Genomic DNA, 13342 nt, shown 5'->3' with positions numbered 1-13342 from the left:
ATCAGTGATTATCAACACAAATTTGCATATTTAATTTAAACCTTATTTACTCTAAATCACACTGAAACTGAAACAATGTTTAACAGGGGTTAAAGGAAACCAAGGGTAGCTAGCTCAATGAAGAGGTCAGAAAATTGTAGCAGACATAGCTAAAACCAAAATGCACAACCAGCCAGCCAGATAAAGCATCCATGTGTAGCTCTGGCCTTGACACAGCAAAGTGCAAGTTTTAGTGGAACCACACAACCCTAACATTTACATGTATGTAGTACTGTATATAAGCATTGTAGAAAAAAAACCTGACAGTTCCAAAACAGTCTAACCTAGCTGACACTGTGACCTTTCCATATCATCATAATACATGTACCTCTAAAGCCTCAAGATACAACAACATAACAGCATAACAAAAACACCTTTAACATACACATGGTGTTTAAAAAATGATCAATGGTATTACAGAATTGGTACCAGACAAGCCGTTCTTACTATAGGCCAATGAATAAGGTGTTGGTATCAAATACTAGCACATAGCAAACCACTTCAAAAAAACCTCATCAAACATGATTGGAAGCTAATTGATGTCTTATCCCTTTAACAGGTCCTTTATCTTCAGTCTAATGTGAGTAAAAAGTGCAAAGGTTCTATAAAAAAAGTAATGTAGATTACCTATAACCTGTTCTCTTATTGCAATTTAGTAGTATATCAATCACAGATGGTATCAGGTAAAACTACTCATGGGTTTGACCGGTAGTATCACTTGTGACATGCGTTACACCTGAGTGACCACTGTCCACATCAGTAAGTAGGGGGAAGGGGTATGTCAGGTATGAGCTGTTTCTGTGATCAGTCATGTCTGGGGTCATTCAGGAAACTAAAGATTTGGTAGTTTGGAGGATTGTTACAGTCAAATTTACAAATCTATTGCCAAAACATTATGTCATATCACTTATTACAGAACTGGTATTTCACTACCCACATTCGTCTAATTTTTCAGACACCTGATCAGCTCTTTTCAGCCAATATACATGTAACTGTAGCAGAGATATTTAGTATCTTCTTTTCACGCAGTTAGTCCTTCTAATGAACAACATATTCATATCTTTACTTTTCAAAACAAAATGGGAGAGAAATGTAATGTTTTCCTTTCAACATAACTAATATCTGTCCTTAGATATTAAATCTAAATTAGTGGCTTTAAGGTACACACTATGTATTTTACACTCACCTGAAGTTGTATTGCTGACATGTTGCAAAATAAATTCTTTCAAACTTTATTACAAGCCATTAACTCATTAAAATCCATAAAAAGCCCATCCTCTGACTCATTATAGGTCTACAAATTTCAATCCTTCTCACAGTAGTTCACAAAATTTCTTGATACCTCTCTTCAACCTTTTCGCATATGAACAAAAAAATTTCAGCACAATTTACTCACATTTGTAATCTGATTTTAGACAAAACTACATTGGTTGGATTAGCCAGTTTCAAGTCTTCACAAAATGTTCAATTTTATCAATAAACACAGAATAATACTTTCAGAAAACGCTTATGTAACAACTTTCAAACATGCAAAAAGATTGAAGAATTACAGTGGTTCAAATGCAGTACATTGAGAGGCCCTCGTACTGACTTTGAAATGGACTGGTTACATGTAAGTAGATATGTACTGTATATCATCCATGAAATTTACTGACACTTAGTGACAGCACAAAATGGACATGCCACTAGCTGATGGCTGGTAATTGTTAAAGGCATACTGTGTTGTCATAGCTATTACGGGTGTTGCAAGGTGTCTTGTCCTGGACAGATACAGCAATGCACTCATATATGTTTCTTTTATCAGAAACTCATCAGCCCTTAACAATATAAACACAAACGAAGAAAAAATGATCCCCCTCCCCACACCTCTTAAAGACACACAAAAAAACACATACTTAAAAAGGTGTGACCTTTAATATATTTCTCTTACAGAAAAAAAAACAAACCCAAAACAAAAACAACTTTGAATAAATTATACTTCCCTGGGCTATCTCTAAAACATGTGAACATGTTATGCCTCATTTACGAGCCATAACAACATACAAGTTTAAATTTTACGCCAACTCTTAACTTTGAAAACAGCCCGTGATATTTCACAAACTGCCAGTTTTTATGTACATGTATACATGCCACGATGCTCTCATAAAATCCTTAAATATACAGAATTAAGAATTACAGCAATGATATGCATAAAAAAAATTACCACTTTCATAAAAATGCTAATTTAGAAAATGTAAGAACTTCCGCAATGATATCTGTGGGATTACAATTTCGGCTTTGTAAAAAGGTTTAAGAATGTTAATAATGATGTCTGGGGGATTAGAATTTCCCCTCATTAGTTTTCTTACCTTCTTCCATGGCCACGTCAGCTGAAATCTGGTCATCCATAAATCCAGGGTTACTGTAGGCCTCCCCATGGTTGGATACTCGATTACCCGTTGCTCCATTCCCTTCTGGAGACTTAATAATCTTCCTCCCAGGACAAAATACTGTAAGATACAAAGAAAAAAAAGGATGATAAATGAAGAAAATACAGAAATAAAACAAAAAGAAAAGTTTGAGTACCAGCTACACAAAGGTAAGGATGCTCAGTGCATAAAGACATGTGACCAGATTTTAAAGTTCCTTTAACAAAAGGATGAGGACCCATTTGAACACTGGGGAACTTTGAGCAAATATCTTCCTCACTTTTCTCCATGTTTGTGGTGAAAGGCAGATTTCACTCACTTTTATGCTGTTTATAAATGCTTGTGGAAACAAGTTACATCTCACAGTACATGTACTGACTCCGTTTTACACCTTGCTCCTCAAAACTCAGGACATGACTGTAGGAATGGTTACTATATTAAACATGTGGTGTTTACACAAGAATAAATCTTTGTTTACAAAAATTAAAATCTTTACACAAACACATATTATCAAAAATTGACATATTCTGTTAATTACATATCTGACAAAAATATAGATCATATTTGAACAACATAGCCATGATCATTAGACTGAGAATATTCCTTTGACCATGACAAAGCTACAGATGTAGACATGCCCATGTGCACAGATATCTGATGGAAAACCCTTCACTATCTGTGTCATGTGATGATGTGGTGTACTGATATCAATAAACTATTCATGAATAAATCTAAGCTGGCAATCATCTTGAGGTTGCAAGTAAAAGAAACAAAAACAGAAAAACCCTAAGTGTCTAAATTAAATACACATCTGTCTGTCAGTTTTACTCTTGACATGTTTATATAATGGATATCAAAATCTAAGAACTAAGACTTTAAATTGTTTCATGTAAATGCAGTTGGACATAAGTAATAAAAGTTTATCTTCTTCACTAATTCAAGTAGACAAGCAATGATGTGTGACTTATGATATCCACTGATGTAAGATTCCCAAGAAATTTTACAGACTGAATTACTCCAAGCATAATGGAAAGTATGTCATTTTATTAGGATTGACCACAATTCAACACACTGACCAGTACCATAATGACACAGAACAGAGGCGCCCTTTGTATTTTACACAACAGTAAGTCACACTATGTGCAGTCAACATACATATATTGTTCAGAGAAACAAAACATGGGAACATCACAGGTGTGAAGGAAATTTTAATCATGACATCATAACTATCTTGAGGAATTAAAGGAACTGGAACAAAACAAACTATTTGGCGAATGGAATTCACAAGTGCATACAACTGGTATTGTTAGTACATACACATATACATACACACAATCCTACTCAATGGTAGGCTACACTGCCACTTGCATGTAGCTATGTTGGGATTAATATACATGATCACAAGTACATTTATACACTTAAGTACAGGCACACACTGGAATCTTTCCCTACACTGTGAAAATTTCACACTCTAGACAGTTAACCATTTTAATGGTCAAGAGACTATGAAATTCAAATTTGTGGGGAATTCCCATTTTACTCACACTTATGAGGCCCTATCAGGTGGTGAATCAATCAGGATCAGGCAAAATGTGTGGCTTGAAAAAAAAAAAAGCTAGGCTACGTGAAATGCAACAGTGCTTGGGATATCATCTTTTTTTTTTCTATCTCTTCCCCTTCCCATGTTATTTTTCAAAATCTCATCTGCTAGAGAGTGAAGTGCCTGAATGTGTATGCAGTCTTGAAATATCTGCTGCATGCTGCTGTACACAATCTAGCATTGTTAACAGCATGATTCTCTGAAGTCATATTAAGAAATATTGCCTACAGCAGGTGTCTGTATGCATACAAATTCTAATAGTACAAGCCAGAAACCTAGCTTGGAACAATGTGGCTGATTAGTGTCATTAACCTTACAAATAACTGCAATACCAATACAATAAAAAGTTACCAGTGGACTTTTAATACATTCAACATATGCCATGTTGCTGTAATTCTGCAACTTTTCGCATATTTGCAAGGTGTTTATTCAGATATTATTCTGTGTAGAGTGTAAAAAATTATATTTTTGTGAAGCCCCGAAATTGGTCAATCTAACCAATGTAGTTCTGTCTCAAAATCAAATTATAAATGTGCAAAGTTTGCACTGAAAGTTACTCTTTAATATGCCAAAGGTTAAGGAATTAGGGTATCTGTACCCTGTGTACCAAAGATACATTCTTTTATAGCTATGTAGAGCTGTGATTACAAGTTTGACCTTTTTGCACACATAGGCTAACTTTTTAAGATCAGTCTCACCAGCAATGACCTCGCACAGTCCATAACCAACATTTTCTGTACAAAATATGATCATTATTGGTAGTGATGTCAGTCATGTATAGTAACGCCATATACTTGGTTATCTCCCTTGTATGCGCTACGAGGAGACACGTGTGCATTCAAACATGCTGATTGGAGTTCACCCGTGTTATCCATGTTTAGATATACTGGTTATTTAGACACTTACATGTACCTGGAATTGATAGCTGATACAATTATGACTACAAACAGACACATTATGTGGTGGACAGCAGTAGTGTACTGAGGCCAGCATTGGAAGTACAGATGTGTTCAAGTTAAGCTTACGGGACAAGGGAGCTGTGATCAGTATTAATAGCTTTGCAGTGAGCGTCAGCACACTCTTTGGTCACATGTCTAAAGTATTGGAGGTGAAAACAATGTTAACTGAATTCTGGTAGGCATCAAAGAAGACTTTAGCCTAAAAAATTAAAAATATAGCTTTTAGGTTAGAAATTCTTTCTAGAAAAGTAACCAGTATGTGTCTAACCTTCAAATATAATCATTACAAGGTCCTGTAGTATTTTGAACCTAAGGAACGAGCAAAAATCAGAATCTGGCCCATTTGGTTTCACGTCATTTGTTGCATGTGCAAATCGAACATCTCCCCATTCAACTTTAACCATTGGAAAATCAGTTAAAGCATATGACAGTATGAAAAAATGACATCGCCATGCACGTGGAAATCAACACGTAAATATTATCCTAGTCTTTACAACTCCCTTTTTACACCCTAAGACCCATGGACCCATGGATGTATTAGTTATGCAGATTTCCACTATAAAAAGTACAAACATTCGCCTTGGTGTAACTCGATAAGAAAGCCAAAGTGCTGCATGTGCTTTGTTGTTGTTGTTGTTTCCACGCCTAACTAAACTCCAGCGATGAACCCATTGGTGGTCTCAAAACAGCTGTTATTCAAATTTCGAAACCTGTTGACATTATTTAAATAAATATATAAGTGGGTAATAAAACTCTTACTCAAACAAAATAAACAAGGTGAAAACGTATGCTAAGATGATGGTCATTTGCTGAGACTAGAACCTCTGTCAACAAGTTTCGAAACTTCGCTCCGAAATTTGTCTTCGCGGCAGCGCCATCTGGCGAATAGAACATTCCAACAAGAGTAAATGAAAACCGGTACCAGGAGCTCGTACTATTATGGACTGACCGCAGCAGAATTTTAGCCAGACTATGTCGGTTTACCGTAGAATAGTTCTAGCCTGACCGCTGAAGTAACTTGGGCAACTGCTCCAAATACAGCATTTATAGTCCGTAATTAATCGTTGCCCTCAGAGCAAAGTTTCTTCAATATCCGTTGGAAAATGTATCAAGACTTGCGATGATAGGGTCTCATTTGCATTTCGCCAAGATTCCGTGTTCTGTAAAACCGCAGTATAGGTAAATTTAGAAAATTAAAAAATGTCCATGTTACAATGTCACAAGCTGATTAAAGCTAAACATAGGCCTATATAAATACGCGAATTGAAGCTTGTGGCATTGTGGCTAGCTCAGATTTGTGCTCGTGTAGGCCTATCGTGGAATAAAGATAGGGCCTACATGGCAGACGTCTAGGCCTATTTTAATCCCATGAACTGCAGGCCTACAGTGGTCGATGTCCTTCATTATGTACACTGATGCACGTTTCATTTTACATGCTATATGCACACACACACACACACACACACACACACACACACATGGAATGGAACTAACGATGGGATACACGTTGGGCCTATATGTAAATTCACACATTCGTGCAATAAACTTCCAAGAACGTATTTTACCATGCACTGGCATTGGGATGGCATTTCCAGAGTTACGTAGGCCTACATGCCTAACGGTGCAAGACATATGAAAGTCGCAAGTATTTTCATTCCTTGGCCTATTTAATACTAACAGAATGTGCATCTTTAGGCCTGCATAGCCTAAATTCAGTTAAAATTATTATGGCCCAACGCCATTTCGGCAACATTCAAAACACATAGGCCAATATAGGCCTAAAGTGATGGCTATGGCGATAGAGCGTACAAAGGCCTATAAGCATACATGCATTCGGTATAGAGGACTCCAATATTCGTTACGCCAATAAGCCTATGACGTGATTCGCACAGGTAAACGAAATGGTTAATTCGTGTCCATCCTCAAGGGATGGTAGAAGCCTATAGGCCCTGTTTATAGAACTATAGCCCCCACCCAGCATACACGATGTCCTATAACGCATACAGTGCCATAGGAACTGATTTCAGAGAGAACGTGACAAAACCCTTGCCACTTTTATCTGTGGAATGTGAATTCTGTTCGTGCATATTGGCTTAACCGAAACTTCAAAGGGACTGTCTTTTCATGGATTTCACACAAAAGCTTGGAATGTACAAACGAAGGCCTAATTATAGATTTGTAAACAAACTGGGAATGATTATACTTAAGTTCACGTGCACGGGATTTCTGTATTATTATAATATGCACGGGATAAGATAAGACATAATTAATGTTTTCCAAATTTTCAATATTTGAAAGGTGTATATAGAATACATGCAATTAATAGTCTCAACTGTCACAAATATAATGCAAAATTCCTCTATGACAAAACATGGAAATATAGGTTACTTATGTAATATATGTCACCTGGATGTACACTATTCATGCGTTTCATATACAATGGTTGTTGCGCGCGTGAATAAAACGTATATTTATTCGATTTATTTGACTGTTGTTTAACGTTATACTCACGATTTTGTCACCAACACGGTGGCGGTCAGTTTTACGGGTGAGGGGAAAACCGGTGTGCCTCGGGGGTAAACCACTGACCTTTGGCAAGTTCATGCGGACGAACTACAAATTTCCCACAAGTCCAGGGCCGGATTTGACTGAACCTGCACTCGTTTTACCATAACGACTGAAAGCCAAGCACGTGAACTACTCTACCATGACCTGGGGCCGATTCCACAAAGTCAGTTGTGACAAAATTTGAAACATTACTTAAGACTTTATTTTCAAGCCCTGTAAATTTAAATTTTGACCACCTCATCAATGTTATCTTAAGACAAATGTGTGAATATTTCAACTTCTAAAATCGAAAAGTAAGCACCATGAAAACGTTTTAAATTTCGACTTTTGTCTTTGTGGAATCGGTTCCTTCTCCCTAATAAGAAAAGTATATTGGCCTATATCAGTACTTGTATATACGAGTCTCAGTCTTTGAAGAACTTGAATATTCTAGAGTACGACTTAAATAAAACACCAATCAAATAAATAGATAAATTGAGGAACTTGAAGAAAATCGTGAGTTCATGTCCTGTATATAAATGCGCGTTAGAATGAGTGGTTTGCTTTACTTCATTGTGATATCTTGTAATAAAACAATTATAGCCGATGGATCTTGATGAGAAATGTGATTTGTGAAGTAGATATGTAACTGTGTTGGCGAAGTCCTACAAACTCATCTTAATTATAGGCATTCATACAGCAGTGAATGCATACTTCCTATACAACATGTATACCCAGCGAGCCTATATAGACAACGAAATTAAAGTGGTTTGATTTAATTGGAAAATAAGCCAAGCGTTACACATTGCTTCTGGGAATATCCGAAAAAAAGCTCTTTCTTCAAGTTCTATATTAAACAACTCATTAAGGCTCATTCAAGTTATGAGATAAAATTTAAAAGGTAAATATGGGAAATCGTCCGAGATGATGAAGTCGTGAGTGTTAGGACGAAAATACCTTAAGGGTCAACACTCCGTATTAGCGTCCATATATATACGTATATATGCCCCAAAGCTTTCCTTTGAACTCAGAATATTCCGATTCAACTGGTTCGTGTTTATATATATATATATATATACATATATATATATATATATATATATATATATATATATATATATATATATATATATAGATAGATAGATAGATAGATAGATAGATATAGATATATACGTAAAAGGAAAAAGTATGGAGAGAAGATGATACGCGCTTGTACTCGTGACTTGTTTATATACTCAGGTAATATATATTATGTCACCACTTACATGGTCATACTGATTACAATGTATGATCAGAATCTTTCTGACACTGTCCTCATCGTACATTGAGAAAAAGAGAGACGTGCTATGGTGATGAATGTCTTATCGTGACACATAACATATAAGTGCGAGATACACAGGTATAAATATTATGTAATATCCGGATCAAATAAATAAATAAATTGCAAAATCTCACTGTTTATACGGACATAAGTACTTCGAGTACGGCGTAAAACTCAAATCAAATAGATAAATAAATACTTTTAATGACAGCTGGTGTAGTAGCTAACGGTTGCCTTTCGAAAGTCACTCATCTTTGTGTGTTCATTCTTATGTCTCTTGTGGAAATCGCACAAGACAGAAATCCTCCAAACGTATAAATCTTAATTTCGAAAAACTTGACGATTTGCATCAAACAATCCAGGGATCGGCCGGAACATGGAATAAGAATGACGATAGAATGCTTGTATCAGTCAGTATATATTATTCACGATAGTTGCATCATTATTGACTTCTGTGATCGACTTTCCGACGACATCGGCAACTACTGACTACTATACTTCTTTCAGCTAGCTAGTCTTCGTTCAAATTAATTACGTAGTTTAAGAGTTTGTAATGTTAATGCAATTAATGTAAGTGGTAGAATTTCGAATTTCACTTTGGAGATGAATTTTTCTGGTTGGCGATATGAAGAATGACTTGGATGTCTCGTCTTGGAATTGATGTAATGAAAACAGCACTAAGTGTCCTTCGTGCAGGCGGGAAGACAATATCAATAGTAATTTGGAAGCTTTCGTCTGGAATCGATGTAGTGAAGAACAACATGTACTGTAACATCCGTCGAACAAGTGAGACGACCGCGTAAAGAATTTGATTTGGAGGCTTCCATTTGAAACCACTGCAGAGAAGAACGACACTGTGGAACCTTCAGCTTGGATTCATTGCTGATAAGATCCTATTGAAAGAGATTCCTTTTGCCTGCAGAAAAGAACACCCTTGAGGGAACTTCCGCTTTCGACCATGGCACAGAAGAACACCGCTGGGGAAGCTTTCACTTGGAATCATTGTAGAGAAGACCTGACTGAGGAAGCCATCGCTCAGAACCAGTTGCAGAGAAGAGCATCAGTGAGGAGATTTCCACTAGGAATCATTGCAGAGAAGAACACCACGGTAGAAGCTTCCATTAAGAATCATTGCCAAGAAGGGCACCACTTAGGGAACTTTCGCTTGGAACCATTGCAGAGAAGACACCGCTGAGGAAGCTTTCGCTTGGAATTATAGCAGAGAAGACACCGCTGAGGAAGCTTTCGCTTGGAATTATAGCAGAAAAGATCCCGCTGAGCGAGCTTTCGCTACAGAACCATTTCTGATAAGAACATCATCAAGGAAGCTTCCACTTAGAACCATTTTAAAGAAGAAGATCACTGGGGACTCTTCAGCTTGGAACATAGCAAAGAAGACGAAAGGACATGGGAATAAATTGTTATCATTTAGTAATATAGTTCATGGTTTTCTACTTTGTCCAAGTTGTGAACAACATCTCTGTTAACGTCTGTAGTGAGTAACGTTTGATTTATCACTCAGCTGTATTAATATGGATATGCTTTAGGTAGGCTTAAACTGAAGTGTCGGGTATATATATATATTTACAAGTCAGGTAACTCTTGTGTATTATGCCTTACTCAAGAACATGCCTCAGACTCCGATTTTATAACGGTTTCATATATAGTGTACAAAACATTTATGATCTTTTCAGAGGCAAAATGTTAAACTGCCCCAATCGGAGGTCAATGTGAGGATTTGTTTTTCTTAGTGTCAGATTGTACAGTTAGGGTGTCATCTGACCAGGAGATGTGTGTCGGACGTGTGTAGCTGCGTGTCTGGAGACGGGAGCCTGTGGAGAGGCACATGTCATCGGGCAAACAGGCGGGATCAGAAGCCGGTCCACAACACTTACACGGCTTCTTTGGGGACACCTGGTCACGTAGACGGCTTATTATCGGCTGTCACAATGGACCGTGCCGTTAAGATGCCTTCGTGAGGGGAGGAATGTGCGTAGCGGACAGGTAAGTTTGTGTGAGCTGGCCAAGGTGTGATCTAACGGCACGGACACACCAACTCCTTCTACCCGCTTCACTCAAGGCTTGTGGCTTACAGCAAAATACAGGGTCTCACCGAGATCAGGCTATGTCACGAAGCGTCGAGGCAATGCATAGACACAGCATTCATATTATTATAATGTCAACTCTTTGGAGTTCTCAGTGTGTATTTTGTGGGTAAACAATAACACAAAAGACAAAGGGGAAATACATGTAGGCCTATAGGGTGAAATCATAATACTGGAACATCTGGGTGGTCTGTAAATACGGCATGTAACATATATACGCGTTCGCCCCAACGGTATGCAGCATATCTCAGGATAGATCGCTGCTTGAATCCCCTGGCTTTAACTCTGTTGTGTGTACCCGCGGGTGACAGGTGTTACATTAGGACATTAGTACGGTAACTGATCGACAATGGCCCAGTACATATCAGTGGGACAATACAGGTGGACTCCTATATGTGTTGTTTCTTACCTGACAAAAACGGATGAATCTAAGCAAACACCATGCAAAGCTCTGATTGCCAAGATATTACTGTTAAATTCTAGATATCAATGCACAGTAGGCCTAGTTGGGAAACTAACAAACCGAAATGGCAGGCACATTTGAACAATTAATAAACCGAAATAGTAGGCCTACCTTAACAATTAACAACTTGAAAACGAAACGGTTGTTCCATTTGAGCGGTTAACAAACCGCAATGCTAGGCCTATCTGGGCAGTTAACAAACCGAAACAGTGTGGCCTGTGCGAGCAATTAACAAACCGAAATGGTAGACTTGTTTTGGCGATTAGCAAAACGAAATGGTTTGGGCCTATTCGAGAAATTAACACACCCAAACCATGGGTCTATTCAAGCAATAAACAAATAGAAATGTGGAGGCACACAGAATTCTTATGAATATCCCGTGCAGGGCTCTACACGTATATTTTTTTCCTTTCCCTATTGGCTAAAAGTTTTTCGACGCCATTTGCTTCCTCGTGGTACGGAAGGTGCGAAGGAGATGTACGCTTTAAGGTCCTGTTCTACAGTAAATAACATGTGTGCAAGTGTTACACACACATCTCTTCATTTGCAATAGATTTATTTCTATTAAATATGCTTATATATAGTTTTCGTGGGAGACATGCATACATGAACATGCAAAAAGGCTCTTCGCCCATATCACTCCGACTGAGATGGACGCGTACGTGTTTGACTTAGATTGCTCACATTAGCAAAAATATCGCATTCAGGATCCCTACACGCCTGCCTTGTCAATAAAACACATATATCCTCGACAACACATAGATATGTCTATGTATATTTTTTAAATTAATGAAAGATTACAGACTCATCTGAACAAGTAAATCCATATACAGTAAATGAGCGTGAAGACTTTACCTGTTTCCTGATATGACGAGTACGGGACGGAATGTGCAATGTACATGTATATGAATATAATAGTTTTGTAACACCTGGTATTAATCCATATATAAACTTGGTAAAGGAAAGTAATTGAAAGTCACGGCGCAATATTTTAAAATATTCCAAATTTTAGTGAAATACTCACCGATCATCCGCGCTTTCCACAAAGCTATGAAAACAGCAGCCACAATAACAGCTGCCAAAACCAGTGGGACAATCACACTGGCGGCAATGTCCCCGGGTCCGAAACACTGGCCATAGGCCAAGCCTAACAGCACTGACCATATTAACAAACGTAATGTACCCGTCATCCTAACTTCTGGTGTCAACACAAAAGGTAAAATAATAAAACAAGGTAAATCCTCTCACACAAATGAGCTCATAGTCTTTAGGGTATACGTCTCTCGGCTGTAGATGTCCCGGTATCCCGGCGGTGTTCTCTTGTTGCTCACTGGTTCGGTGTATAACGCTGAGTGACTGGAAGGCCGCGCCCCCCTCAGCGAGTTGTCAGTTGCGCTATTAAAGCAGAACCGGTCCACAGCCACAGGCAGCTCTGGTTAACACAGGTAGCCCCGTCTTCATTTATCTTTCGCTGTTTTAAAATGGCTTAAATGCATACGTGTAATATTAACAAGACGTAATTCTCATCATGGTTAACAAGGTTTTTTGTCAAGGCGTCTCAGTATATACTGGTCTTATCCCTGGGTTGTTATATGCACGACGCTTTTCTCCAGGTCTGATTCTTCTGGCTTAACGCCGAGCGAATACTGACAGCATGTGGCTGTTGGTGAGTGAATGCTCATCCCCACTGACGTTCCATTTTACCTGTGGACGGTAGCTCTATTGTAACGAACAATCATTGGAATGTGACCTTCATGTTCTACCTGAGTGATCAGACCGCGGTGAGGACCTGGTCCGTTACAATTCCGTGACGGGGGGAGCAGGGTTGGCTCCGATGAAGTACTGGGAGGAAGGAGGGATAGACTTACGGATCGATCATCACACCTTTACCGTATAAAGT

General features: G+C 38.1%; 1 protein-coding gene across 1 annotated transcript in view; it reads right to left on the bottom strand.

Annotated features, from left to right (window-relative positions):
• LOC135468406 (uncharacterized) overlaps positions 1–13140 on the bottom strand; it is a 41874-nt gene extending 28734 nt beyond the window's left edge. The window contains exons 1-2 of the mRNA XM_064746650.1: positions 12467–13140; positions 2388–2528 (exon numbers count right to left, since the gene is read on the bottom strand). Of these exons, the coding sequence (XP_064602720.1) occupies positions 2388–2528; positions 12467–12632 (307 nt within the window). The 5' untranslated portion in view covers positions 12633–13140. The remainder of the gene's footprint in view (positions 1–2387; positions 2529–12466) is intronic.
• Between the last annotated feature and the right edge of the window lie 202 nt (positions 13141–13342).

This window comes from Liolophura sinensis, chromosome 6 (genome assembly GCF_032854445.1).
Source record: "Liolophura sinensis isolate JHLJ2023 chromosome 6, CUHK_Ljap_v2, whole genome shotgun sequence".
NCBI classification, from domain to species: domain Eukaryota; kingdom Metazoa; phylum Mollusca; class Polyplacophora; order Chitonida; family Chitonidae; genus Liolophura; species Liolophura sinensis.
The sequence above is the reverse complement of the archived record's forward strand: the minus strand, read 5'-3'. Positions and strand labels throughout refer to the sequence as shown.